At 39.6% G+C, this 27,640-nt stretch overlaps 7 protein-coding genes across 10 annotated transcripts in view; 6 read left to right on the forward strand and 1 right to left on the reverse strand.

Moving 5' to 3' along the window:
- Window positions 1-11: 11 nt before the first annotated feature.
- LOC134191855 (rab GTPase-binding effector protein 1-like) lies at window positions 12-7,673 on the forward strand. Its single transcript, XM_062660485.1, has 21 exons — window positions 12-54; window positions 282-632; window positions 1,142-1,446; window positions 1,505-1,555; window positions 2,332-2,397; window positions 2,459-2,545; window positions 2,602-2,689; window positions 3,283-3,330; window positions 3,447-3,793; window positions 4,487-4,957; window positions 5,015-5,167; window positions 5,490-5,570; window positions 5,635-5,733; window positions 5,961-5,999; window positions 6,057-6,149; window positions 6,207-6,305; window positions 6,358-6,457; window positions 6,559-6,614; window positions 7,082-7,192; window positions 7,253-7,369; window positions 7,430-7,673. Exons 1-21 carry the CDS (start codon window positions 30-32, stop codon window positions 7,463-7,465), a joined length of 2,823 nt encoding a protein of 940 aa, XP_062516469.1. The 5' UTR covers window positions 12-29; the 3' UTR covers window positions 7,466-7,673.
- A 250-nt stretch (window positions 7,674-7,923) lies between these two features.
- LOC134188514 (DNA polymerase delta subunit 4-like) lies at window positions 7,924-10,292 on the forward strand. Of its 2 annotated transcripts, XM_062656687.1 has the most exons (5): window positions 7,970-7,999; window positions 8,065-8,248; window positions 8,306-8,386; window positions 8,577-8,688; window positions 10,000-10,292. In XM_062656687.1, exons 1-5 carry the CDS (start codon window positions 7,985-7,987, stop codon window positions 10,022-10,024), a joined length of 417 nt encoding a protein of 138 aa, XP_062512671.1. In that variant the 5' UTR covers window positions 7,970-7,984; the 3' UTR covers window positions 10,025-10,292. The 2 variants fall into 2 exon arrangements, with proteins under 2 accessions (XP_062512663.1, XP_062512671.1); XM_062656679.1 differs by having other exon boundaries at window positions 7,924-8,248.
- A 66-nt stretch (window positions 10,293-10,358) lies between these two features.
- LOC134178552 (carboxypeptidase D-like) lies at window positions 10,359-11,900 on the reverse strand. Its single transcript, XM_062645428.1, has one exon. It carries the CDS (start codon window positions 11,860-11,862, stop codon window positions 10,615-10,617), a length of 1,248 nt encoding a protein of 415 aa, XP_062501412.1. The 5' UTR covers window positions 11,863-11,900; the 3' UTR covers window positions 10,359-10,614.
- A 395-nt stretch (window positions 11,901-12,295) lies between these two features.
- On the forward strand, window positions 12,296-16,960 carry LOC134179138 (carboxypeptidase D-like). The gene is made up of 2 exons (XM_062646035.1): window positions 12,296-13,034; window positions 13,629-16,960. Exons 1-2 carry the CDS (start codon window positions 12,313-12,315, stop codon window positions 16,846-16,848), a joined length of 3,942 nt encoding a protein of 1,313 aa, XP_062502019.1. The 5' UTR covers window positions 12,296-12,312; the 3' UTR covers window positions 16,849-16,960.
- Window positions 16,961-17,393: 433 nt separating this feature from the next.
- Window positions 17,394-20,845, forward strand: LOC134178541 (elongation factor Tu-like). The gene is made up of 10 exons (XM_062645417.1): window positions 17,394-17,421; window positions 17,487-17,527; window positions 17,594-17,624; window positions 18,928-19,047; window positions 19,109-19,380; window positions 19,503-19,574; window positions 19,638-19,730; window positions 19,784-20,021; window positions 20,298-20,449; window positions 20,513-20,845. The coding sequence occupies exons 1-10, from the start codon at window positions 17,400-17,402 to the stop codon at window positions 20,771-20,773; spliced, it is 1,302 nt and encodes a 433-aa protein (XP_062501401.1). The 5' UTR covers window positions 17,394-17,399; the 3' UTR covers window positions 20,774-20,845.
- Window positions 20,846-21,519: 674 nt separating this feature from the next.
- On the forward strand, window positions 21,520-22,954 carry LOC134191523 (uncharacterized). The gene is made up of 7 exons (XM_062660147.1): window positions 21,520-21,556; window positions 21,618-21,713; window positions 21,781-21,836; window positions 21,896-21,952; window positions 22,328-22,448; window positions 22,514-22,668; window positions 22,738-22,954. Exons 1-7 carry the CDS (start codon window positions 21,520-21,522, stop codon window positions 22,789-22,791), a joined length of 576 nt encoding a protein of 191 aa, XP_062516131.1. The 3' UTR covers window positions 22,792-22,954.
- A 92-nt stretch (window positions 22,955-23,046) lies between these two features.
- The window catches only part of LOC134184455 (nuclear pore complex protein Nup214-like), an 11,213-nt gene continuing 6,619 nt past the window's right edge, over window positions 23,047-27,640 (forward strand). For all 3 annotated transcript variants that reach the window (XM_062652161.1, XM_062652168.1, XM_062652153.1), the window contains exons 1-13: window positions 23,047-23,094; window positions 23,156-23,291; window positions 23,395-23,600; window positions 23,693-23,741; window positions 23,810-23,959; window positions 24,973-25,043; window positions 25,628-25,685; window positions 25,745-25,839; window positions 25,906-26,003; window positions 26,066-26,135; window positions 26,196-26,319; window positions 26,399-26,551; window positions 26,629-27,640. The exon at window positions 26,629-27,640 is cut by the window's right edge and continues 148 nt beyond it. In XM_062652161.1, the coding sequence (XP_062508145.1) occupies window positions 23,065-23,094; window positions 23,156-23,291; window positions 23,395-23,600; window positions 23,693-23,741; window positions 23,810-23,959; window positions 24,973-25,043; window positions 25,628-25,685; window positions 25,745-25,839; window positions 25,906-26,003; window positions 26,066-26,135; window positions 26,196-26,319; window positions 26,399-26,551; window positions 26,629-27,640 (2,252 nt within the window). In that variant the 5' untranslated portion in view covers window positions 23,047-23,064. The remainder of the gene's footprint in view (window positions 23,095-23,155; window positions 23,292-23,394; window positions 23,601-23,692; window positions 23,742-23,809; window positions 23,960-24,972; window positions 25,044-25,627; window positions 25,686-25,744; window positions 25,840-25,905; window positions 26,004-26,065; window positions 26,136-26,195; window positions 26,320-26,398; window positions 26,552-26,628) is intronic.

The raw sequence follows: 27,640 nt of genomic DNA on the forward strand, positions 1-27,640 counted from the left end.
AATGCGCATGCGCAGCCAGCCAAGCTAAAATGGCATGCCTCGAGACAGCAGCAGGTAAGCGTTACTACGATCTAGTACGCTCCTCCTTGAGCTAAATAATGCAGCGAAACAGGCATGTATTTTTATTAACGTGATTGACAAAAGTTGGCGAAGAGGTTTTTGTATGTTTTTTGCTTGAAGAGATTTGAGTAACGTAATGTAAGAGGTTTAACTAAGTGCCTCAAATGTCGTATAGTAAACTTTGAGTTGTATCGCTGTGTAATGAAGACATAAATTGATAGAAAGTGTGACGGAAGACGATGGAGCTGGTGACTTGGTTGATACGCAACCTAACGGCTTGGAACGGCTAGCTAAAGAGAAACAGGACATGGAAGCAGAATATGGACGGCAAATGTCACGAGCTAAAGAGTTCATCTTGTCTCTGGACAATAATTTGAAGAGAGAGCAGCAGCTGAGCTTGAGAGTGGAGGAAGAGAATAGAAAGTTGAGAGAGAAAATGGATCGTGTGACTGCAGAAGCTGAAGGTATACGCACAGCTGCTAATTTTCAGCAAGCAGCAAGTCAAGAAGAGATTGCCACCCTAAGGAGACAATTTGAAGAAGAGATAGCGTCAATGAAACACATTGTGGAAGGTGATTCGTTATGAGTAGGTATTGTCTGAGACATACTGGTAATAGAACAGTGATTAATTAATACAAACAGGTATTAAATATGTAGACAAATTTCTTATGTTTTTGGCACGGGTTCTGTTGCATGGTCTCACTAATGGTGACACTGGTTCATAACTAACAATGTTGAACTAACATTTAATTGGGTAGTCAGAAGGCCCTAAGTCATTAGGTAAGAATTAATTGAAAAGGTTTTCTCATAGGTGTTTGTTTGGAAATTAATTTTAAAATACGTTTCCTACTTTATTGGGTCGAAAACTTGCCTGGTTGTTAGAGGATGGTATTGCGTTGAGGTAGGGGCATTTCACATGAGATTAGAATGTCAGTACTGTATAGTTAAGTTTGTACACATCAGAGTAAAGTCTGACACACAGCCGTAAGAAACGTTACTCAAATGCATTATTGATGTCAATTATTAAATTGTATATTTATGTTTCTTATTTAAATTTTGTTTGTGCTTTTTCTCGTGTTAGTGGCTGCTTCAGATAGTAAAAGAGACTTCATGGCTAAGCTGCAAGCTGAACGCAATAGCTGGATTCAAAACAAGCAGCAGCTTGAGTCAGAGATTGCTAATTTGCGAGGGCAGATTAACTTTGTACAGCAACGTAACTTTTCCGATTACCATCACTTAAGTGGTGTGCAGAGACCTTCAGCAGCTGGAGGATGGCAGCAAGGTGCTGTAGATTTAAGGAGATCAGGACAATCGACACCAGAACCTCAGACAAGCCAGCAGCAGTCGCCAAGACAAGAAGCGAGTCTAGAAGAGAGCATGCGATGGGTTTGTTAATGAGTTGGGTTAGTGAATTGCAGGGATTCATCTTACTCTGTTTGTAAAGGCTCAACATAATACAGAATTTATGCGCTCAATTGTGGAACCATTAGAAGAGGTAAGTTGAGGGATCGCTGAAGGTTGGTAGAAATTTGTGAATAATAGAGAAGGGAATAGAAAGACAGACAAACAGGTGGGCAGCAGGTGTGCATGAGTACGTATCCATTCAGGAACAGAGTTATGAGAACAGATTAGGAGATGAGAGTAAAGATGTGGTGAGACATATTACAGGGATAGCTACATGACAAACAGGGATATGATGGGTGAGAGAGCTTGAAGACAAAATATTAACAAAGATTGCAAACCCTGGACACACAGACAACATGACGTGCTGATCAGATGTTAGGAGTAAGAGCTAAATATTATTGTTTTACTAATTATCAAGTGATGTGAATTATATTTGGCTTCTGTGCTCACATGCACTCATGTTTCCACATCTACAGATTAGACTTACTTGATGTTATATTGTTCTGAATAATACTAATAATTATGTTGATGTGTCTGGATCACTCTTGTCTGATCTTTCACGTCTGTCTTGTTGTCATATTGTATGTACACTCTGTTTTCTCTCACATCTTGCTCATTTACTAGCATGCTTCATTGTCCAGAAATACGCTGCTATGTTTCTAAAGTTGTTTGAATATTTTCAAACAAGGTGTGTAGCAGTGAATGCTATTGTAGAATGAATGATGTAGTAAGAAAAAAAACTATACAGTATATACTGTACTAACTTGTTGCAGTGGTTTGAAATATGTTATTAATTGATCCTGTAGTTTGATGAGCAACATTTGGAGAATGAGACAGTCAGTTAAGTTTGATTGGTTTTATTGCTAGGAAATATCCATTCTGAAAGCAAAGCTACGGGAAGTCCAGGAAAAGTCAGACATCTCCGAAGCTGAAGTGATTTGCTCTGACAGAGTAGTTGTTACAATTGTATTGACTTTGGTTGTGTTCAATGTAGCTTGCATCTCTTCGTGCTGACAGTACTCCTGAGTTGGGACTGAGTATATCTGAATCAGAGAGAGCATCTTGTGAGCCTGATGAGAAAGTATGTGCAAGGTGTGGGGATATAGCAGTGCAATGAGTGATTTACTTTGTGTGAAGATAAAGGAACTGGAAAAGGGTCTTAATGTTGAGAAATCATCTAGAACAGACTTGGAGATGTATGTTGCAGTGCTGAATACTCAGAAAGGTGATGAGGGAATCAACTTATCTCAAGATGTAGTTGTTAAATGGTAAATGAAAATGGTAAAACATATATTGTTTGCTATGGCAGGTTTAAGCACAACATTTGCAACTGGCAATCTGTCAGACAGCTTTGTATAGTGCATGATCAATGGTAATAGTAGGATCACTCAACATAGTGATGTAGCTAGTTTACTGATTCTATCAATGGAAACCACAGATTTGACAAGAACTATTTAGTGATCTTGTTGTTGTTGTTGTTTACATTTTACTTGCTGTGACAGTTGTTGTCAATGTTCGTGATAAGGCAACACATCTTGTTCATGACTTTGAGATATGCCTATTTCATGATTCCATTTGAAACATGGTTTTTCATGACTTTGAGGCAGTCTAACTATACTAATAGCAGCGCGTAGATATTATATGAGGTGGCATTTTCTTGTAGTTATTGATTTATGAGTAAGAGTGCCTCTGGCAGGAATGGATTTAGTACTAGTTTGTTAGCTATTGTAATTGTATATGTTTGTGTACATACAGTAATGTGTGAGCTTGTAGTGCACATCTGTGGATTAGTTAGTATATCTGATTAATTTTTTGCAGATGTTCTGCAAAAAGATATGGAGAAGGTGAAAGATGAGCTACATCATGGTAATTGTTTACAATAACATTGTATTTATGTACTTAGTATGCAGTAGCATTCTTATCTTTCAAATTGGTATGATTTTGTAATTTTAAGTGATTTATTGTGATGTTTTGTACTGTAGTTTGTCGGCAGCTGGAAAATGAGAAGGCATCTCATGATTCTCTTAAGCAAACATGGCAGATGGCCAATGTTCAGTTTCTTGAGACTCAACAACAACACCGATTAGAGATGAAGAAAGTTGCTGATCTTCTTACGTCAGAGCAGTTGGATCAACTAGGAAATCTTAAAGCTGTAGTAGAAGATATACGGGAAAGCTCTGTTAATTCTCCAGAAGTTGAAAGTGTTCTACAGTTGCAAGATGGAAACATGTTGAATGTCAGGCCATTGGTAGCTCCATTGACATCACCGACGATCAGCCAGTCGCCAGTAGCTGGTGTGGGTGCACCTGTGGAGAGAGAATCTATTCAGGTGAGTGATTTGTGTGTCACTACGCTCTAGTGCTGGTATGCATTGTATGCCTCATTATCATTGCTGAGACTCAGATGAACTGTGCTATAAGAAGCTGATTTATTATACATATAGTGAAACTGAGGGATGGGTTGGATTGGTGCGATCATTACAACTACACACTAGTTACATTAATTGTGATCTTGCTTTGCAAACAACATGTTTTGCTGTTTGCTAGGGTTTCTTTGCCATGCTTGTTAGGCAAGGTAGCACCATGCATTTGTTAAAATGAAGATTTATCTGTAGTTCCTTTTATAGTTAGCTTCTGCTTGTAGATAGTGATGACTTTTTGACCTCCTGTTATAATGTATAATCTGCCTTGATGTCTACACCTAACTAGTGGAAAGTTTGTGTACAGAGACAGAGACAGTACTGATGTTGCATATTTGCTGTGAGCCCATCCCAATGCAACCCAAATCGCATTGCAACGCTGTGAAGCATGGTGTTCTCGCGGGCATCGTTTTAATTTGCTGGATCTTAGTTGAGGAACATTTTGTTTTAATCATTAGATGTTACCTACATTTTCTTTCAAATATATTTAGGAAATGTACAATGCACATTAATTGAGACCCAACTTCCTAGGTTTTTGCTGAAGTTACTAGAAACGGAAGATAACGCATTTGGTGTAGCTTTATGTTGTCTCTAACTGTTTAGGCTGCTGCTACCAGTTTAGCAAGTCAGCTGGAACGAGATAAAAGTTCAGTAGGTGGTAGTGGTAGTGACCTTATTCAACTTGATTCACGAGAATGTAAACAACAAATGGATCATCTATTAGATGTGGGGGAAACATTATTGTCATTGGCTTCTGGTGGTATGAACACGAGTTGTCTTGATAAATCGTTAGTAATAAATGTTCCACATCATCATGATCAAACGGATTCTCAAGCTACTGTGGTCAAGAGTCAGTCTACGTCTGACTTACTTGCTGATGTTACAGAACTGGGCACTGCTCTTCGGTCAATATCAGTTGATAGTATTCCCCATTTAAGTGATGGATCTCTTGTCGGTAATAGTCACAAGTCTCCTGGCAGGACACGGCACATTGTTTCTGTTCCACTTCCAGCTGAGAATAGTACTAAAACAATAACTGTAACAGAAAACGAATGGTCATCTCTCAATGATGAGGTACAATGATGTCCATGGTGCCTTTTTTTGCAGAAAGTGACAGATTTATTTATGCAGGTGAAGGAAGCAAACAACAAGTTAGAACAACAACAGCTCTTGACTTTGAACTATGAAGATCAACTTCAGAAGCTACAAAAAGACCATACTGTGTTGTGTAGAGCTTCAAGAGAAGCAACAACTCAATTACGTCATGAAGTGCACAAACTGAAGGCAAGAGATTTATTTTAGTATGAAACATGCAGTTAGCATAGTGTATTGGTTTCTGTTATTGCCTGTTGTCTAGAAGCGTATGAGTAATTCATATTGCATTTCATGTTGTGATGAGCTATGAGAATACATTACTTTACAGATTCAATATTAGCATGATGTGGATGAAAAGTAATAACTAAAACTGTATACGCAAGCCATTTTTTGATTAAAGCAGTAAAGGGTAGAGTGGATCCATTTAGCTAGGAATATGTTACCTGATTGTGACTCACTGTTGTTGTCATGACTTAATGCTGACACTGGTAATGTTGTGGTTTGGTGAAAGGCTCAGCTCCAAAGAGAACAACAACTACGAAGTCAGTTGGAGCGCAGCACTGCAGGAGCATCTCAAGAACTACAGACTAGAGTATGCTCTCTTGCATGTACAGTGTACCTGTGGTAACAGTTTCTTACATCAAATTGTACATCAGGTTACAATGCACTATGATGAACATCATGCACTTAAACTTCACGTCACAGATTTGCAGGAGACTTTGAATATTATGAAGAAGGAGACAGACACTCAACTGGTCTGAATGTTGTTGTTATATTAAGAACCTCAATGAGCAACTGAAACATTGGACAGACAAAGCAACACTGGGTGAACAGATAGGTCAATTGTTAACAGGACTGCAGGCAGAAAGGACTAAGCAATAACTTAATTGACAAGTTGACTGAACTGCGTTAGTCGACAGACTTTAATTCAGAATGAGAAATGAGATTTAGTTTGCTGTTAATTAATAAGTATTGGATGTAGGCAACTCTTGGTGATAACAAAGCACAACTGTGTGCTGAGGTGAGGCACTCAGTATGTGACTATCAAATTATATGCATGTACAATAACATTTGATAGATTGAATCAAGACACAGTCAGATTGATGCTCTACATAAAAAACTAGAATCTACTCAACAAGAGATGGAAAGAACTACTGTTGCTGAAAGAAAGGCACAGTACATTGCTACGTTTGATGAACTCTAGTTGAAACAGTGCCATTTATTACAGTCTAGAACTACTGCTACTACAGCCTTGGCTGCCGCTGAAGTTGAACTTGAACAGTTAAGGAAGAAAGTTAAAGACACAGAAGAGCAACTGAATAGCGAGGTTGTTAGAAAGACTGTTGCTGTTGGGTTGTATTTATGTTAGCTGTCTGTAGAACATGTTCCTTCGGGACCAAGTTACATCAGAGCAGTTTGCAAAAACTACGATGGAAGAGAGCTTACAAGGGGAACTGACTACTGCAAAAAATGAAATAAGTGAGTAGGTGTTATGCACAATGTCAAGTCATTGTTTCTATTTTGTGTGGCTAGGTAATATACCACTTGCGGTGTGTGTGTCTGATGTTGTCTCTTTTTAGCTGTACTCAAGCATGCAAGAAACGAACTTGAGAAAGAGAAGGAGCAGAGAGAAAAAGTATGGAAATGAGTGGTTTACTGTGTAGGAGTCTGTAATTTTTTTGTCAACTTTAGTATGTTTGTTATGTCGTGTGATGTGTACTAGCACATGTATGGTTGTATGTATGTTTATTTCTACTGCTTGAAACATGCTGTTATTGCCGTGTTGTCTATTTACTGAAAAACTGGAGTTGTACAAGCATAATTGCTCTGTTGTCACGTAGAACTTTTATGAGATTGAATGAAAGAAAGCCAATTTGATCATACTGTAGTAGTCTAGTTTACATCATTTTATAGCTATCATTCTGAACAATTGTGTTGAACTAAGAGTCTGTATACTTGGTTGAAGTGTGTATGTATATTGTTTGTGAGCATGATATTGGATGAGTGAGATTGATCATTGGATTGCCAGTGCTGATCCTAGACAGAAGTTGAATCATGTAGAGCAAACTGACTGATGTCACAGCATATTTTGAATACTTTTAGCTTCAGAATGAGCTGCAACAGTTGGATCAATCGTTACGTAGTATGAAAGGAAAGTCGAAAGAAACTATTTTAGCATTACAATCTGAGCTAGAAGAAGAGCGCAAGTCAAGAGTAAGTCTTCTATGCAATTGAGGGTGACGACTGAGTTATCAGTAGAATGCTTTGCTTCAGATTAAATTAGAACAAGACAGTCGACAACATCGTGCTCAATTAGACAACCTTAAGTCACAGCTGGAGACAAGTCAGTCTGTACAGCGTGACTTTGTGCAGCTGTCACAAACACTGCAGGTTAGACAATTCGTTAATTAAAGATTCGTATACCTTGGTTAACTATGTTTTCTGACACAGATGCAGCTGAATCAGTTACAGGAATCAAAGAACTGACATGCACTGTGTAGCCACTTACCTTGATTGTTAAGCTGTTGTTTCTAGCCATCTATTAGAATTTAGAACAATAACCTGTATTTCAACTAAATTTTGTATGTAATAAGTATGAACAATAATTCAAGGTAGAAAGAGAAAGGTGAGCATAACTAAATAGCAGCCTGACTATGACACTGCTGTAAACATGCAGTCTAATATCTTCAGAGCAAAGGGCTATATATATATATATATATATATATATATATATATACCCGGTATATATATTGGCTACATATTTTTGTAGTTTCTTGCTATATATAGCTATAGTTATGGTCAGTGGGCATTTTAGTTTGTCTATCGTAATTTCTCAATAATAAAACGGCTATTTTGGTTATTGGGTGTATTTACTTTACTTAACACCGTGTCTAAATGCTTGTGATTGACACTGTTGATCTAATTAATTTGTGTCTGTCAAGTAAATCTGTAGTTTGTGTTAGCAATTACACTGTAATGTTTAGTCCTTACATGTCATGATGTGGGATGCACTTGTGCAAAGTATGAGTGCACTATCTGTTTTCACTTTTCAGTTTTGCCAATCATCCGTTTGTTTGGACTTTAAGGCAGCGCACGCTAAGCAGCTGTTGCGCGAATACATGGAAACAAATCACGTGATCGGTGTTTCACGTATGGCGACGCAACAGCAGCTCTCTTTCAAGGCAGTGAAGAAAGGTGATTCAAACAGGAAACATTCTAAGACAGCGGTTATACCAGTTCAAACCAGAAGCTACAAGGGATCGACACCAGGTGCTTGCGATCTGGAAAGTTTGCGTCTTCTTTGGCTATCAATACCTACATGTTTAGAGCTAGATGACAAAGAAATACAACATAAACTTAATATCTTGAAGGAATTTGACCACACAGTGGAGTTTGGTCCATCCATAGGTGAAAACCTTTGCAGGAATCAATGTCATCTATAAGTTTAGATGCATGGTTAATTAATTTATTGTTGCGGTGTGTGTGTGTGTGTGTGTGTGTGTGTGTGTGTGTGTGTGTGTGTGTGTGTGTGTGTTAGCTGTTGCTGTTGTGGTTTTTAATTAATTGGATGAATGTGTAATACTGACTTGTTCACCAGGGATAACTCGGTTAGAACGTTGGGAAAGAGCAGAAGCATTTAATCTTAATCCTCCAGCTGAAGTTCGAGATATCATTTTGATGCATGGAGATGATCGAAAATTTGCAGAATGGTTAGATTAGTTTGTGGATGATTTATCATGTTTGTTTCTACTCATTGGTAAAATCAGTGCGGAAAATAGGGAATTATTTTGGCTCGGACAGCCAGCCTAGGTATGACATTCTTATATGGTGTTACATGTATAAGTAATGCTTCCCCTATTGCTAGCCTCGCAAGCCAAGCCTTCCTCCGTGCTCACTGCATGACCTCACGTGCTGTTCGGCTGCTTGCATGTGAGAGGAGGTGGTTGAGCCGGAACTGCTCGCACGGAGAGAAGGCTTGGTTGCAAATCCGTATGTCAGATCATGACGTGCAGCGGCATGTTCATGTCACAAAACTTGACCTAACTTGATTAACGTTTGACCTAACACGATTATAATGAGCATGCGTTGACACGAGTCAGCAAGGTTTGTATGCAATAAAATACCAGACCCAAACGGACAGATTGGATTCTATTTTAAGTTACATGCAGTCTCACTCCAATTCACTGAGGCAATATCTAGGGTTTTTCGAATTTGGATTTCAAACCCAGGTAACACCATCATCCCATCTTACGTTCTGGAGCAGTGAGAAAACTACTCATTACGGACTGTGAAGTGAGCGGATGCTTCCTTCTCCACCTTACTGACTTCAATTGAAGTTGTCCAAGAATGTCCGACGTTCAGATGCAGCCTCACCAATCGGCAACAACTTGAGCAAGCGTGCAACCGCGCTATGCTTTGTAGTCTTACTCCGTGTGTTGTTGAAAATCTCTAAAGGAAGACGCTACTAGACTGACAGGTTTAGGAAATTACCAGTGAGGGTAACTACAGCATAGAAATCACAGCAGGTGCGTTGACCAGCATGTAAACTGTTAGCGATATGATCACCCTGTGAGGTGAGAACAAGGAACTAAACGCGTGTCCAGTCTAGCTAAAATGTTCAAGTAACTCTAATTGCATCAAGTCACCGACCAATGGAAACAATGTATTTAGGTCAAGTTTGTGACGTGAACATGCTGCTGCACATCATGAGCTGACGTATGATCCTGCTACTACGTCACGGCAGGTACGCCTACTAAACCGGATATAAACAACTGGAAGCAACGTTACGCTTCAATATCTTCATGAATGTAACTTCAAAATAAAAATTTCTATTTTGGGATCATACGGACGTTAAGAACTAACGAAAAATGCAATAAAATAGTTTTTGATTTTTGCATGTCAGTTACCCTTTAACTAAAGTGAGGTTCAACAGTGTTCAAAAATTGATGCTTATGTACAACATTGAATGTATTGATGAGATATTAATCATCTGATTTGTGCACATGTTTGTTTTCTTGCAGCTTGTGGGATGCGTATAACATTTAACTAAGGCAGCAAATATGGAAGATGTGATCTGTTTTCTCTACAGCAATTTGACATAGTAGAGATAGCTCACACTGGATGTTACTTTCATTGATCATTTTCAAGAGTTCAACCTTTTATATACAACTTTTAAGTACCGCTGCTTGTTGACATTTTCAAAGATAAACGGATTAATTAGTCACCCACTGTAATTTATGAGTGCTTAGAGTTGTCAATTGTAAGTGTTTACACTTTAGGTAATAAATGTAGATAGTAGAGGACTACTGTATCAGGTCATCTGTCAATTTGTCTTAGATCTGATTAGCAATTGCTATGATGTGTTGATGGTTGAGGAATGCATAGCAACATTAATTAATTAAATGGTAAGTTTAGATATTAATTGTTATTTGTTCAAACATTCACAAGCAAATTTAAGAAATCAAAGTTTGGTTGACAAAAACAGGCCATGTTAGACACAATCTATCCATTCAAATCAAAATGCTAACACCACAAAGTAATGACAATCAAGATGCATACATGTATATCCACATCTATCTGTGGACATAGCAGCAAACAATGTCTACATGACATTGTTTACACGTACAGAATAGTATTCAATTCTTCCTGTCTAAAACAAAATTCAGCTCAGCTGCACCACTTTGTGGAACGCGCACATGCTGATGTTTTGTTACATATCCAGCTTTGGCAGCTGTGATCTTGTATGTTCCAGGAATTAGTAATCTCCAATAATCGCCACTGGCAGCAGTCAACACATCATGATTTCGATCGCCAACTGAAATTGTTGCTTTGGACAGCGGGTTTCCATTACGATCCATCACAAATCCTTTAATGCCATTATGCACTTCTCCCATAAAAGCCAATAATGCTGGCTTGTTCTCTAGCCAGAATCCTTGCAGATGTCGCTTTCTGGGAAACTTGGTGCAGCTAAGTTCAAGAGTTACTTCAAAACAGTTGGTGTAATGGTAGTTGTAATCCTGCATCCCACCCACAACAGTATACCATGCAGCACCATTGGTAATACCATTAGGAAAATGTTCTTGTTCCCCAGGACAATGTGAGAAGTTATACATACGTTTGTGGGATTTTGAGTACACTAAAGATATATGACGAAACACATCATCATCAGGGCATTCACTATATTGATCCTTTTGCTTTCCTTTCCTATGCTTTTTTGGTAAGTCATCATATGGGTAGTTTACCACCAAGGCACCTCCATGTAAACCAGCCGACAAGACAAATGGATATGTGTTTGACCATTCCATTATGGCCCTCGTTTCAGGCTCTGGTTTTTTCTTTGGTTGTCGAAACACAGATGGAAAGTTACGATTCAAATCCACTTTCTTTGCATTCGCTCTACCTACAGTGGACCACACATCACCTGCTTCTGCAATGGCATATCCGTCAGGGTTCATAGCTGGCAGTATGTGAATCCTTGTTGTATTGACTAGTCTAGTCACGTGATCGACAAGGCCATAGTTGCGCAAAAGATATTTAATGAGCAGGAGCAGCATCTCACGCCCAACGACTTCATTCCCGTGTATAGTTCCTACGTATTTTATCTCTGGTTCTCCTGGTTCGTGTACGCCAGGATTGTCTGTGATTTCCATCACCCAGAGATTGTGTCTCCTAACAGATTGACCGATGCTGTACAGACGACTAATGTGCGGATATTTCAGAGCGTATTTCCTCATGATTCTTTCTAGAGCCACGTGATGGTGGTGTCGGAACTCTCCAGTTCGAGGTTCGTAAATTCGTCCACTCTTGTTGACAACAGTCGATGCAGATGCTTGGTTGAAAATTACCTGCACTGTCAGCAGAACAATGACGACCCAAGGCAACATTGTAAGCCTAGCTATAGGACACGTAACTTGTGCAGAACTTGTCCCACCCACTTTTCCACTAAATTACACTATGCCTATGCTAGGACGTCATGGCACCCTCTAATTTTATTACAAAACCGTTTCACGGAAATAATAATCATTACAATAAAATAATTATTATTACTGGTAACGTTCCTTATATTGAATTTCCAATTAAGTTAGTAGTATTCCTAAGTAGACACAGAACGCATACTAAAAGGTTTTTGCTTTTTAATTAATTAATTAAAATTATAATTATCGCTACAATGAATTTGCGTTTAAGTGTCTGCAATCACTGCTGTACAGTACATACAGTTCAATACAGTACTGTTACAGTGTACACTCTAGCAACTATTCTATAGCTAATTAGTCAATTTGCGTTATTTTCTATGCAATAGATATCCCGTATGTGGTCGCCAGACCCATTGTATCATGTATCGCTCGGCGTGTTTGTTGTGCGTTCTCTTCTCTATCACTACCATGTCGGTCCTATCTCTCTCTCGCTCTGAGACATACGATCGATACTACCACTACGACAAGCTGACATCTCTCCTCCACGACTACCACGTCAGATATCCTCACATCACTCGCCTCTTCACGGTCGGTCACTCCGTCCACGGCAGAGAACTATGGGTAATACAGATCACTGACCGTCCAACCGAACGAGAACCGGGAGAGCCGATGTTTAAATACGTCGGGAATATGCACGGTGATGAAACACTGGGACGTCAACTCTTGGTCTACCTCATCGAGTATCTCTGCACTAACTACGGAAAGATCGAACGCATTACGAAACTTGTGGATTCGACTGATATCTATATAATGCCCAGTATGAACCCTGATGGTTTCGAATCGACGGTCAGAAACAACGCAAACAACAAGGATCTCAATCGCGATTTCCCGGATCAGTTTGCTTCCATTCCTCATCGGCCTCAACCCGAGACGCAAGCGCTAATGGACTGGATCGCTAGTCAACCGTTTGTTCTATCAGCCAATCTTCATGGCGGATCCCTAGTCGCCAGCTATCCGTTTGACGACCGTCCAGACTTGAAGGACGGATACAGCAAGGCTGCTGATGACGCCATTTTTCGCCACTTGGCACACGTGTACGCTACTGCTCATCCGAGGATGCACCTGCGTCGTCAGTGCCCAGGGTGAGTGACGGCTCTGTTATTTTGCTTGCATCTGTCAGGTGTAGCGTTCGGATTATTAATTAATTAAATTAAACAAATGCATGCAATTTTGAAATAATTATTCACTTTAGTGTTGGCTATATGAGCGTAGGAAACGGGACTTCGTAAAATTCACGAGACTTGGTGATTACCTACTCAAAAGGGGTGAACTGACTTTTGCTCTGTGGGCGATATGTTTGTGGGTGGGTGGGTGGGTGTCTGTCTGTCTGTTTGCCTGTCTGTCTTGTCCTGCCTCAGGAATGTGCTAGGCCTCCTATGTGGCCCAATCACAAGCAGTATTTTCTTTATGTCATACGTGATGATCAAGTTTTCATCATCTTGTTGTGCTTTGGTGTCAATCAATTTCACTTTTGAAAACGCCTTACAAATATGTCCACTTATTAAACGTCATGGCAAAATAAGGGAGTCTGTGTGCTGAATTGGTTTATTTTTATTAATTAACTAATACATTCAGTTATTTCTTATTTAAGTTAATCAGGTTTAATCAGTGATGCTCTGTCTTGACTTCTTGGTGTAATAATTGTACTATTGCTGATGTTTCATTATTTGTTTCAGAGACAATTTTCAAGATGGAATTACAAATGGTGCTGCGTGGTATGGTTTGACAGGAGGCATGGAGGACTATAACTACATGCATAGCAACTGCTTTGAGATCACCATAGAATTATCATGTGTAAAAAATCCATTAGCGAAAACACTACATCAAGAGTGGGATGACAATCGAGAATCATTGTTGCTTTACATGGAAGAAGTTCATAAAGGCATTAAAGGCTTTGTTTATGATGAAGATGGAAATCCTATTCCTAATGCTACAGTGACTGTTCATAACATTCACCATGATGTTATCACTGCAGCTAATGGTGACTACTGGCGACTTCTTGTTTCTGGAAAATATGCTGTTACTGCCCATGCTCGAGGATTTGAAGCAGAAACACATACTGATGTTGTTGTATCAAATGGTCCAGCAACTGATGTAATATTTAGGCTGAAGAGAGTGTCACCAGATAATTCAAATGGAGAAGGCGAAGAACGTCCAGTAGATGGAAAGCATTTTGAACCAAGTGTATTTGAGCACCACCGTTATGATGCAATGGTGTCATTTTTAAAACAACAAGCCAACAGGTTTCCAGACATTACTCGATTGTATAGTATTGGAAAGTCTGTTAAGGGACGTGAGTTGTGGGTGCTTGAAATCACAGACCATCCAGGAAAACACGAACCAGGAGAGCCAGAATTTAAATATATTGGTAACATGCATGGGAACGAAGTGATTGGACGTGAAGTTTTATTGCTACTTGTTCAGTATTTGGTGGAAAACTATGGTCATGATGGTCAATTGACTGAACTAGTAGATACAACACGTATCCACATCATGCCAACAATGAATCCAGATGGATATGAGGCTGCACGTGAAGGAGATGTAGCATCTGTTTTAGGGCGTACAAATGCTCGTGGGGTCGATTTAAACAGAAATTTTCCAAGTTTCTTTCATCGTCCACAGCATTCACCAGAATTAGAGACAAAGGCAATTATGCAATGGCTTAATGACATTCCCTTTGTTTTGTCAGCTAATCTTCATGGTGGATCTCTGGTTGCCAATTATCCATATGATGACTCACCCAGTGGGCGTACCATGTATAGTAAATGCCCAGATGATGACATTTTTCGTCAGGTAGCACTAGCGTATTCTATGTCTCACACAAGGATGCACAGCTTTAGTGGTTGTCCTGGTTACAGAGAAACTTTTAAGAGTGGCATCACGAATGGTGCTGCATGGTATGCACTCACTGGTGGAATGCAGGACTACAATTATGTGAAAACAAATTGTTTTGAAATCACGATTGAATTGAGCTGTACTAAGTTTCCATTTCAGAGACACTTAAAGAGTTTCTGGCTAGAGAATAAACCAGCTCTTGTTGCATATATGGAAGAGGTTCATAGAGGTGTGAAGGGGTTTGTAAGAGACACAAGTGGCAATCCAGTCCAAGCTCAAATTGATGTCATAGGTCGTAAGCATCCAATTCATGCTGCTATTGATGGTGACTATTGGAGACTTCTTGCTCCTGGTACATACAAGATTAAAGTATCGAAAGATGGATATGAATCTGTTACAAGAACAGTGGTTGTTCCAAAAGTGGGTGCTGTTAGTGTGGATTTTGTGATGCAGGTGCTAGAACAAAGAGTACCTACTTCATCAGTTGTCGTCGAAGTCATGAGAGGTGCTTTATACACAACTGGAAGCACACCTTTAAAAGGCAGTGATGAACAAGGAACTACTTTGACGTCTTCACGGTATTCTAGTGCTGTTCATCATGTTTCAGTCATGTCTAGTCTCTCACCAAGCATGTCAGCAGTGAAGTCTGATGGCGGATCTAGTTCTAGTCAGCTGTCTGTCTCTACTGTATCACTAGACACTGGAATGTCATCTGTTGGTGGCAAAATAAGCTCAGTAGATCAAGTGAGGCCATCTATGATTGCTTCAGTTTCCTCCCCAACTCCATCTGCTAACAAGACAGCGACATCACATTTTGCAGTATCTTCTTTACGTGGTCCTTCGTTTCATCATGTGTCATTGTATCATAAAAGCAACAAAGAAGTTAGTAAACACATGTTTGATTTATCTAAAAAGTGTGCTGTCATCAGTCAAACTGAACGAGTATATAAGACAGATGAGGCTCGTGAGGTAGTGGCTTTTATGTTGTCTGACAACCCTGAAGAGCATGAAATTGATGAGCCAGCAGTGCTTTTTGTTGCCAACACAGATGGTTATAGCGCAGTGGGACAGGAAATGCTTTTGTTGTTGATGGAAGAGCTATGCTTGAAGTATGGCAAGAGCGATAGCATTACTCAACTTGTGGATTCTATGAAAATATATTTTATTCCATTACTTCATGCTGATAGGTTCAGCAAGGCAATGGAAGGTAACTGTGTTGGAGGCGAAGAACTGACTGGCACGATGCTTGACAAGTATTGTTCATGGTTGGAGAGTAAAAACATTACAGCTGTGTATAATGTTGGAAATGGTGTGGTATCTGATAGCAGTTGGCATGACCTGGAGCTTGGTTTACAGCCATTTGCAAAGCACATGACTAAGATATTCTTTTCAAATCAGAATTTCAACTTTACAAAGAAATGCAGTGCTTCACTGCCTCCTTCGAGAAGTTCGTGTTTGAAAACGGTTCATCTGCCTGTTTCTTGCTGTCAGTATCCTCCTGCACCAGAGCTGAGCAATCACTGGATGCATCATAAGCCTGCGTTTCTGTCTGTCTTACATCATAGTTTGCATGGTGTGCATGGAGTTGTTACAGACAACAATGGTGTCTCTTTGTCAGGAGCATTGGTGACAGTTTCTTGGAAGCAGTTGAACCTGACTGTTCAGACAGGAAAGGATGGTGATTACTGGCTTTCTCTTGTACCTGGTGACTACAAGATTGATGTATTTGTCAAAGGTTATAGCGTAGCATCTCAGAATGTCAAGGTGACACAAAGTCTTTTTGTTGATGCAACGAATTTCTCTCTGACTGTTAATGAACCTCATGGTTTGGGGGTAAGTGTTCCTGCATTAGCTGCTGGTGTCAGCGTAGTTGCAGTCTTTGTCTTTGTGGTGGTTGCTGGTATTGCATTTCAAAAGTACCACAAATATGAGAAACTAAGGAAGGGATTTCGACCACTGAGAACAAATGGATTGGAAGGGAAACACAGCAAATTCTTACTTAATCCAAACTTGGATGACTCGGCCGATGATGAAGACATTTTCAATCCACATAGACTATGAAAGTACATTTGATACAGTGGACCGTGTAGGGACGGTCGTATCATTTCTTCATATTGATATAGTTTGTGTTTCAGTGTGTATAATTGAATAGAATTGGCAGTTTGGGATGTAACATGTCTTGGCTTGTGTGCTGTTTCTCTTGATAGTATTTTCCATTCCAATTTTTGTGTAGATTAGTAAGAAATTTGTTATGGTCACTCTTATTGCCACACTCTCACCACACCTGTTCCTGACCAATTAAGTGTGATGAGGTGTGATGTGATGTGGTGTGTGTGTGTGTGCGTGCGTGCGTGCGTGCGTGCGTGCGTGTGCGCGCGCGTGTGTGTGTATGTGTACACGCTCTGAATTGTCAGAAAAATTATATTTAAAATCTTAAAATCAACAACAAAGTCGATTTTGAAACAGCTGCAGTATATTGTTGGAAACAGTTGTAGTTAATTTGCAGATTTATACCCATGTACACTGCAACAAGATGTACAAAGATACACTACTACAGGTCACATGACCAACACATGATCGATGTGTCGAAAAAGTCCCGACTGTGATTTATCATGGCGTTTCTCACCAGTCGTGGTATGTCCAAACGCCCTCATTTGCTCTGAAAAACATCATTCTAAGAGTTTTCATCTGCGATGTAGGTATCAGAACGTTACTTCGTTTTACGGGGGCTCATATGAGGGTGAGACCTGATTGTTACAGCAATATTTATTGATTTAATTAATGCATCGTTTCGCATGCTTTACAGACAGCTTTGCGTGCAGACAACGTTAAGCCCGGTAAGCCGAAGAACAATTGTCGTATTTACTTTAGCATGTAGGAAATTGCGGATTGGCAAATTTCAAATTTACACTGTACAGTATTGCATGTATATACATACACATTGTACGTGTATAAATAGACGGTGCTGTCAACTCTCCTAATTTACGTTAGATCTAGCGAAAAGTTGCAGCAAAGTTTTGAAAAATTGATCAATCTCTATGCTTAATTAAGCCTGGTTCACAATACACCTTGCAGCACATTGCTTTGTCTCCGACGCAACGTGTTGGATAGGATTTTTTTCTATTTCAGCACGTGGTCGAAACGGCTTCCTTTGACGTGAGATGCCCTGTCACGACGCCAGGGGTATTGTGAACCAGGCCTTACAGTCTCCTGAAAAGTTCTATTATTGCTCAACGTTTTTGGCAAGCCATCATCATATGATCTTATACTTTTAGAGAAACATGTGTGTGTAAAAGTGCTCTTTGTTGCTGCGAAATCTGTAGATGACAACTTGAAGGCAACGTCACAAGCACATTTCTTTCCCATCCAAATGTTTTAGACAGCTGCTTGAAGTGACTGCTTTGCAACTGGTTGATGTGGACAAGTTGCAATTGGACAAACCATTTCCCCCTCACAGCTGTTGGCCACTCAAACGAGTAATGCCACGATTGTTCTTGGTAAATTGCAATGTGTTTGAAGTGTGGAAATAGGGAATTATTTTGGCTTGGACAGACTGAGCCTAGGACATTCTTGTATGATGTTACATTCTTGTATGGTGCTACATGTGCCTTTCCTACTGCAGCCATTTCGCATGTAATTTTTTACAGCCAACTTCCAGGGGAGAAATGACGTTAAAGGCAGCTGAGGTTTTCTCTGGATAAAGCATGCTAGGAGGCACCTAAGTTTATGAAATTAACCGTTACACCATTGGGAAGGCCATCACGTGCTAAGAGACAAGGTTTACACTATCATATATGTGTACCGATGGATGTTTTGTCTCAACACGTCCAACACTGGTGCAGTATTTGGTTGGACAAACAACACATTTGGTGGGACATTGTCGTATGTCCTACCGTTATTTTTCACACAGTGACACTGTGTTAGAATTTAGTGCAGCACACAACTGGTGTTTATTTGAGGGCATCGTTTACTATATTTCAGCCTTTATTCCAGTACTGCATCTATTCTGGGTATGCATTATGGGGGATTGTATGTATTTTGAAGTAGCATTTTAATTAACCAAACAGGAATGTACAGTAGTGCTGCTGTTTCTGAAGAACCCTGCAGTATGTTGATGCTGTGTCGTGTGTATGTAACTAGTGACAGCATTGCAAGCACGTCTCTTAGCTGTGTTTACACGCTCAAAGCCGCACGTCAATGTAGGAACAATAGGTCATGTCGATCATGGGAAGACTACTCTCACGTCTGCAATAACAAAAGGTTTTATCTGTTTTATAATATACATTTATTGGTATTCAACTACTGGCTATTGTTGCTGTAGTCTTGGCTGAGCAGGACAGGGCAAAATACAAGAAATATGGAGACATTGACAATGCACCCGAAGAGCGAAAACGAGGCATCACGATATCAGCTGCTCATGTTGAGTATGAAACAGAGACCAGGCATTATGCCCACGTGGACTGTCCAGGACATGCGGATTATATCAAGAACATGATAACAGGAGCAGCTCAGATGGATGGTGCTGTGCTTGTGGTAGCAGCCACAGATGGTGCCATGCCGCAGACAAAGGAGCATCTTCTTCTTGCCAATCAGGTTGTTTACTTAGTCACACACACACACACACACACACACACACACACACACACACACACACACACACACACACACACACACACACACAAAACAATTTCTAAGTGACCGTTTTGTATGTCAAGGTTGGTGTTCAAAACATTGTTGTTTACTTGAACAAAGCTGATGCTGTTGATGACAAGGAGACTCTAGAACTGGTGAGACTGTTATCTACATGTAAAACCTTTACCAGGCAGTCAACTAGTCTATAACACGCTTAGATTGAACTGGAGATGCAAGAGGTGTTGGAAACATATGGCTACAATCCAGACAAAACACCTATTATTACTGGATCCGCATTGTGTGCTCTGGAGGTTTGTTAGTTGGTAGTATTGACATTTGTTTGTTCATCTGCCTGCCATTGTAGGATCGTAATCCTGAGCTGGGAAGGGACTCTGTTGTGAAACTTCTTGCTGCTATTGATGAGCATATTCCAGTTCCGTTGAGAGATATGGAGAAGCCATTTTTAATGCCAATTGAAGATACATTTAGTATTGCTGGTCGTGGTACAGTAGTGACTGGACGCATTGAAAGAGGCATAATCAAGAAGGGAACAGAAGTTGAAATTGTAGGATTTCATTCAGATCTGAAGACAACGGTTACAGGTTATTGTGATGTGGATTGGTCATATAAATTTGTATGGTCTAGTAAGAGCTATTTGTAGTTGGTGTATTTTTATTTTGGATTTAAAATTAATTAATAATATACTCTGCCTTGGCAAAAGTGGTCTGCTCAGCTAGTATTTTATAAGTTTCTGTCTTGCTCTACATGTGTCTAATAGTACACTAGTCAATTGATCTATTGAATGCAATCACAGGTTAGGTGTCATGCAAAATCAATATTTTTTTGACTTACACTTATTGCAGTGTTTTTCTCGTTAGGTGTTGAAATGTTTAAGAAAGAACTTCCGCAAGGTGAAGCGGGAGACAATGTGGGACTCTTGCTTCGATCAATTCGTCGAGAGGATGTCAAACGCGGTATGGTGGTATGTGCACCATCTACTGTGAAGTCACACACCAGTTTTGAAGCTCAAGTACATTACATTATTATCAGCATCCGGCACTTGCAGTCTCATAAATCACATTTTTAATTGTAGGTATATGTTCTAAAGAAAGAAGAAGGAGGACGGCACACACCATTTGTTAATGATTATGCTCCAGTCATGTTTGCTCGGACAGGCAGTGTAACAGTTTCTTGTCAACTTCCTGGTGAGAAAGAGATGGTGATGCCCGGTGAAGACACCCCATTATCTATGACATGCAGAGTTGGATTTCCCGTAGAAAGTAGCCAGAGGTTTACACTTAGAGATGGACATCAGACAGTAGGAACTGGAGTAGTCACAAAAGTAATTGCTTGATTTTTGCTGCTTGATAGTTATAGTCTGTCAATTTTCTGGTGGATGATATCTTTACATTTGGAGCTTGAAAGGAGAAGAAGACCTGGCTCATAGGTGGGGAGTGCTAAACATACTGATGCTTACTCTTGTAGTTGCACTCACAGTTGACTAATCAGGCGGAAATATGTACAACTGGCACCAAACAAAATTAATTCCTAGATTTATAATCTGTCTTGTTTGTTGAAACATAAGCTGTTTCTAATACTGAATGTTGTGGTGTTCTGCAGAATCTACACTGATCTAAAATTGTTAGAATGCACTGAATTTGATTGTACGACGAACTGGCCTCTTGGCGAGAGCCAGAAACAAGATTTCTGGTTTAGCGTGCAGACAGCAGAGGTTTAATTTCCTTGCAGATATTGATAAATATTTTAAACTTCGTCTATCTGTTGCCTATAATTAAATCAACGCGAATTAATTCAAAGAGACGCTCTGTAGTAATGTTAGCACAAATTTGAAGGCTATAGAAGGTACAAATCGCTGACCGTCATCATGTGCACATCACTTAACGTCTAGCAGTGTTTGTATAGCTCTTGATCGACTGGCCATGGGTTGTACAAGGGTGCCGGTGTAGCAGTAATTCTAATGTAAACAGTTTATTTTTGAATAATTTATAATATTGCAAAGCAACTACAAATTGTAATTCACATCGGAGCAAGGGATATGTACATACGCAATTTATTTTATCCGGGACTTCATTTGTAACAATGACCTCCGTTTACTTGTTTGTTCCTAATTTGATCGGTTAGAGTAGCTGCTTTCTTTTCGGATATTCGACTTGCATTATAGCTATGAATTTTTTTAGAGTACTTACGACTTGTATTGATTGTAATTGCGTATTTCATCTTTGAAGACGTGATTCCGTTTCTCGTTGTGATTGGCTTCACTGCTATTCTAGACTGTGAGATTACAATAAAGCAGAGTTTAGCAGTTGCTAATAAAACTGAATGCTCTGACCGTTTTGGTAGTCATTGATGGTTATGTTGCTCGGAGACTCAATCAGGTCTCAGCATTTGGAGCTTGGGTATGCAGGCAGTCATGACGTCATATTTTTCTTAATTCAAACAGTCACGTGTTCTTCAGCTTGATGTATTGGTTGATAATGTGGCTAGAGGAATGGTGTGGTCAAGAATACTACCAGTATGTTGATCGATGTGTTTGCAATTGAAGGGCTTAGTGGCTATGGAAAAGGGTTAAGTTAAACGATGTTGCAGTTTGGTTGGAATGCAAGACGATAAAAATACATAATGAATCTTGACTTTAGATTTTTAAAAACTGAAGAATGGTGCTTATTCTGTTTTTCCACTGCTGAGCATTTCAATTGGTAAACTACTTTAATTACTTTTTATTATAGTGAGTTGTATATTTGCAATTAATGTTTGCATTAATTAATGTGCAAGAACTACTTAGTGTTTTATAATGTACAAGACGTAGTTTTTGATTAATTTGAATTAAATGGAATCAGTCAGACATAATATTGAAATATCTATTTATGGATTGTAATTTTGACTTTAGTGGGGCTGCTTTGTTTCTGCACTGGAATGGACTGTGTTTGTCTGCACTCATTCATCTGGCTCAAAGTGGAGGGAAGCGTTCAAGCATGCACCTTGGTGGGTACAAGCCGTGATGGCCAAAGGTCTTGCAAAACTGTCAACGAGGGAAGGAGATAGCATCATTAATTCTTACAATATTTTTTACCAGGATTCAAGACATCACAAGGCACTCTTGTAACACTTGGTCTTCATGTGCTTCCATTATGGATTTATGGCTGGCAGAGAATTGAAGCGCCTTTGTGGTTTGCTCTTACTGGGTTTTCTATTTTGTTAGCTGGTCGGCTCTTAGCATTTGCAGTGGAAGTATGGTCATTGTATGAAAATAGCCGCGAGCAATATTTATATGACTGCATTGGTTGTATCATATTATAGATCTGGTGTATTCTGACGCATCTAAATTTTTTGGTGGCTGAAGAAAGAAAATAGCAGTTGGTCTGCTGCAGTGCTTGTAACAATCGAGTTACTCTACTGGACGTTTATTGATTAATTAATTAATTAATGAAATATTTTTGTATTCATTCAAGCAATTCTTTTTGTACACATGTACAACTGTACCGTAACTATAATGAGAATATACCATAAGAATGGAGCAACAGGTCAAAGTAAATAAGATGCCAACTCCGATCAGACAAGTGGGGTCTGGGTGCGCGAGTCTAATTACTACAACTTGATATCAAGCAAGTCACGTACAGTACAGAGATGGAGGAGCCTCCAGAACGTCAAGTCAAGGTAGTTGAACGTTTTTTCCCCTTACAAATGCAGAGCATACGAAATACTTTATCTCTTGCAGCATTTCCGTTTTAAACAAATGCACAAAGTTGCTCTTGGATCCGGAAAGGCAGGGTGGCCAGAATCTGTGACAGAAAGGATGAATTTAGTCGCAGTAGCAAATAGATTTGGCGTGATATTTGCTGCTTGCGAAAACGGTAAGATGGAATTGATGGTGCAGGCTCATGCAGTCAGTTTTTTTTGCAGTCAGTTTGAGAATCTGGTGAAAATGTCTATGTGTGCATGTTTATGTGTTTACAGGATTTCGTGTGTTGAAAACTGCTGATCTCGATGTGTATGACAAATCTGGAGGGACAGATCTAGAGTCAGGACGCTCTACAACAGTTGAAACTGGGGGCGTGGCACCTCATTGTTTGACTGTTGCTTGTGATGATCTCACACTTTGTGTTGTGCTTAAAAGAGAGGGCAAAACGCATGTTTTATTATATGATATCACATCATTTCAGGTTCTCATTGATGCATATAATCTGTGTGCAGTGTGATTTAACTTAATTAACTCAATTGATTAATTAAATTAATATGTTGGGGTTGTTGGTAGGAAGACAAACCAAAACCATTTTATGCATCAATCCTGTTTAAGGATCCAGGTTTGCGGATTTTATATTTAATTGGTTGTTTTCGGAGTTCACTCTTGACGAGTTCCGGTGTTTTGTAGGATTATCTGTGACATCTATGATGTGGAATCCTACTGACCCTAAGCTGTTGGCTGTCTGTGTCAGCAATGGTTATGTATTCTTATTTCAAGTTGATTCAAAAATGTCGATGCTTCGATCTTTGAAACCCTCTGGCAGTGGCGCTTGTTCAAGTGAGCTTTAATTATTAATACTTTCATTTTGCAGAGTTGGTGGTATGTAGGCAACTGATTTGCAATGAAACTAAAACTGTCAGTATGTAGGGCGGTAAATTGAATCACGGGCAAGTATCCAACTCTCTAATAATAATAATAATAATAATAATAATAATAAATAAATAATAATACAGTCACCGCCGTGGCTTAATGGTAGCGGCAATGGCTACCACTCCATGGTTTGGGGGTTCAAACCCCAGTGACGACAGTAAATTATGAAACTTGTCTGTCTTTCTTTCTCATGTTTCTCTAGCTTTATCCATGAGACTATGACTCGTTTCAGTCGTTGGGGAGTTTCTGTGGTCTGGCGAACGGTCGGTTGACGATGACGTTCAGTGCTTTCCTGGTGGTCATTGATATCCACTAGGCGTGCTGTACCGATGTTCGTGGTCACCGTAATGCCTGCAATCTATATCGAATTGGCTAGTCATTGATCGCCGTATGGACTGCACGGAAACATGTACCCTGCTGGGCTCACCTGCTGGGTTGGTGGGCGCCCAGATGGGGGTAAAGACCCCACTTGCCCATTATGGAGGGGCATAACGATACATAATAATAATGTGTTAACAACTTCAGGTATTCGGTTGTTGTTTGTTGTTGGCGTACTATTTGCTAGGAATTGGTATGACTGCTTTGTCTGGTGCACGTCTAGCAGAACAACAATCTGCACTTGTTTGCTGTGATTTTTTCAAGATCATTGACAAACTAAGAAAGAGACAGTGTACAGTAGCAATGATTTACTTAACGGCTAACTCGAAATTGTGCATAAGTAACTTATAGTTATTGCGGCTAGCATTGTGGAGGTTTTAATAGTTAGACAGGTTTGTTACTTGAGTACCTCACTACTGTTTGGTCTGGTACTGTGTGATAAGAGGTGTCCTACTGTAATAGATCGAGTTACCATAGCAAATAGAGTGTAGGCTGGGCTACATAATTTGATTAAGTAATTTAGTTGATTTGATGTGTTTCAGTTTGCTGGAGTCCAAAAGGAAAGCAGTTGGCTGTTGGTCATAGAAATGGTACAATCACACAGCATGCACAAGTGAGATGTAGTATTAGAAGCAGTTTTATGTCCCTGGAGGCACAATTTGCTCACACATTATGTCATACTTAAAGAGAGTGTGCATATTATCAAATAGATGGTACAGTAAGGCCATAGATAACCCACTGTATGAAGTACAACTTATGAAGCAAGCTAGTCACGCAATATAGTCTGATTTGAGAAGTTGTGCTGTTGCAACCATCAGATACATATACTAAATGCCGTTGCAGTAGTGTGGGCATTGGATATATTTTAGATTTACTATTACTAATTTTTGCAATGCCAAAGTTTCTGGGTTTTCTGTGCAAGTTGGTGTAGTAGTGTTGTTCATGTCTATTTACTGGTATGTACATAATTTAGCTTTTTGTTTGGATGACAGATCTATTACTTTGATAATTAACAATTAACATTCCTAACATGTGCATTTCTTGGTCACATGTGCATGTTGTTAATATGTGATATTATGCCATCACTGCCTAATCACACATTTTTCCAACTGCAATGTTCTGTTGGCTGTTTGGATGCACCATAATAAGCTGTAATAACAGAATGAAGTGAATGACTTATGTGATGGATATGTACAGGATCTGCAATTAAAGAAGACTATACCTCAACCAGGCTGTTTCTCAAGTTCCCGACGAGGTTCAGTATAATCGCTATGATTATGACAATTATTGTTGAGGACAAGCATTGCTTTATAGTTGTTGATCTTGTGTGGCTTTCTACATATGCCTATGGAGTAGTGTATGCAGAAGAAAGTGATAACCAACCATCATTTGTGTTGTTGTCTATGCCAGTATGACGTCAAGCATTTGTTTCTGTGGAGACTGAATGTATTTAGTGTCTTGCATATATTTATTAGAAAGAAGCAACTCAACCAATTGTTACAAATTTTGAAGATGTTTACATGACATTAGGCCGAAGAGCAGAACAATACTTTTTTAAACACATTGCAGACTGGTACACTCAGTTGGATTGTTGTGGAGATCACAAGTCAATCATGGTGTGTACTGTATATGTAGGAACATGCTGTTGACTGCTTCTTCCAATTCTGCTGAAGTGTTTGTTTTCAGTCAAGATGAACAACAGACGGTTTAATATTGAACTTGAACACCTCGTTGTTATCTCTGTGACTGACTTCTTGTTGTGTAGAATTTATGGGAGCGATGGGATATTGATGATGATGCAAGGGCAGAGATTCCTTTGTTTAATGGAAAGGACATGTATCCTGCAGGCATGGCTTTTGACACTACATGTCAGTCACATATCCAAATCAGTAAGATCTTTCAAACTTTGATATTTAGTTTTAGCTTTGATGTTTTGTTGATCTTGACCTTATTTCTTGACTGTGTAAGGTGAAACCAGGAGTCTCCCTCCTTGTCCTATTCTACTATTGATGTCAACAAGTGGAGAACTGTGTCCATACAGAGTTATGAATGACATTAATCCTTCGAAGATCATCAACCAACCTCCACAAGTGCTGCCACTTAAAAGTCAGAGACACACTGGTAACTTGATATTTATGAGACTTGAAGCTGTTACGTAGTACTATTATAGCATTGCTTAGTGATACTTTGCTATTTAGGTCAAGAAACTGGAGAAAAACAGTCAACGTCTCTATCTCCCATTACAACAAGCACTCAGAATTTGAGTGCTGCTACAACTCAAATTAGCAGTAGTACTACTAGAGTGTCTGCTGCATCAGCAGTGAAATCAGCTGCTCAGGGACAGACACAGAATTCTGGGGTTTACTCAAGTGCTTCATCTTCTGTAGGAGCTAATCTTGTCACAGGAACGGCAAGTCGATTTCAGCCAACTGGTCTGTCCCAAGTCAGACCTGCACAGTCTCTTGCTAATGGACATCAACTCAGCAATACCATATCCTCATCAATTGGCCTAGGGTCTTCTCAGCAGCTGCTACAACAGCAGCACGCTAAACCAGTCACTTTTCAACCTTCTTCCAGTGGAACAGTTCAACAGCAACCAATAGCTACTGTTCAACAATCATCAAATAGTGCGCTTTTGCCATCAGCCTCACATATTCCTTTTTTTAGTTCAACACAGCAGATGCAAACATCTTTACACCAACACATTCCTGTGTCAACAACAATCAAGCCTGCAACTAATGTGACTGGCTTAACATCTCAGCTACTTAATCCATCTGCAGTTGTTTCTTCAATTAGTCACGATTACCCACTAGTGTCATCATCATCATCATCCATCATACGTGACAGTCAACAGCCTGCCTTTGAGCCATTGCCAAGTCTGCCAAACTTACAATCTCAACCTGCTTCTTTACAAGGATTGCCTGGTGTTGTCACTAGTGGTACTTCTACAAGTGACATTATGAAATTGTTATCAAAAACTGATACTTCACTATTTGGTAACTCAACTACCAATATGTGGACACAGAAACAGGCACCTCAGCTTCAACAGAAGCAGCAGCAGCAGCAGCAGCAACAACAACAACAACAACAACAACAACAACAACAACAACAACAACAACAACACTCAGGTGTTAAACTAGCAGAAACATCAAGCACCAGTGATGCCACTGCAAACCCTGATTCTCAAAGACGTGTTGAAGATATTGAGGA

Source organism: Corticium candelabrum, chromosome 1, assembly GCF_963422355.1.
Source record: "Corticium candelabrum chromosome 1, ooCorCand1.1, whole genome shotgun sequence".
In the NCBI taxonomy this organism is placed as follows: Eukaryota; Metazoa; Porifera; class Homoscleromorpha; order Homosclerophorida; family Plakinidae; genus Corticium; species Corticium candelabrum.

Coding starts and splice junctions, on each gene's coding strand:
- LOC134191855 (XM_062660485.1), top strand. CDS start 30: ATGGCATGCCTCGAGACAGCAGCAG. Junction 1,556..2,331: donor TTGTGGAACCATTAGAAGAG/GTAAGTTGAGGG, acceptor TTTTATTGCTAG/GAAATATCCATTCTGAAAGC. Junction 5,734..5,960: donor AGGAGACAGACACTCAACTG/GTCTGAATGTTG, acceptor TATTGGATGTAG/GCAACTCTTGGTGATAACAA.
- LOC134188514 (XM_062656679.1), top strand. CDS start 7,975: ATGATGTGGGATGCACTTGTGCAAAGTATGAGTGCACTATCTGTTTTC. Junction 8,387..8,576: donor GGAGTTTGGTCCATCCATAG/GTGAAAACCTTT, acceptor CTTGTTCACCAG/GGATAACTCGGTTAGAACGT. Junction 8,689..9,999: donor GATCGAAAATTTGCAGAATG/GTTAGATTAGTT, acceptor GTTTTCTTGCAG/CTTGTGGGATGCGTATAACA.
- LOC134178552 (XM_062645428.1), bottom strand. CDS start 11,862: ATGTTGCCTTGGGTCGTCATTGTTCTGCTGACAGTGCAGGTAATTTTC.
- LOC134179138 (XM_062646035.1), top strand. CDS start 12,313: ATGTATCGCTCGGCGTGTTTGTTGTGCGTTCTCTTCTCTATCACTACC. Junction 13,035..13,628: donor CTGCGTCGTCAGTGCCCAGG/GTGAGTGACGGC, acceptor TATTTGTTTCAG/AGACAATTTTCAAGATGGAA.
- LOC134178541 (XM_062645417.1), top strand. CDS start 17,400: ATGGCGTTTCTCACCAGTCGTG. Junction 19,731..19,783: donor CCGCATTGTGTGCTCTGGAG/GTTTGTTAGTTG, acceptor CTGCCATTGTAG/GATCGTAATCCTGAGCTGGG. Junction 20,450..20,512: donor ACACCAGTTTTGAAGCTCAA/GTACATTACATT, acceptor TTTTAATTGTAG/GTATATGTTCTAAAGAAAGA.
- LOC134191523 (XM_062660147.1), top strand. CDS start 21,520: ATGACCTCCGTTTACTTGTTTGTTCCTAATTTGATCG. Junction 21,557..21,617: donor GTTTGTTCCTAATTTGATCG/GTTAGAGTAGCT, acceptor GAATTTTTTTAG/AGTACTTACGACTTGTATTG. Junction 22,449..22,513: donor ACAAGCCGTGATGGCCAAAG/GTCTTGCAAAAC, acceptor ATTTTTTACCAG/GATTCAAGACATCACAAGGC.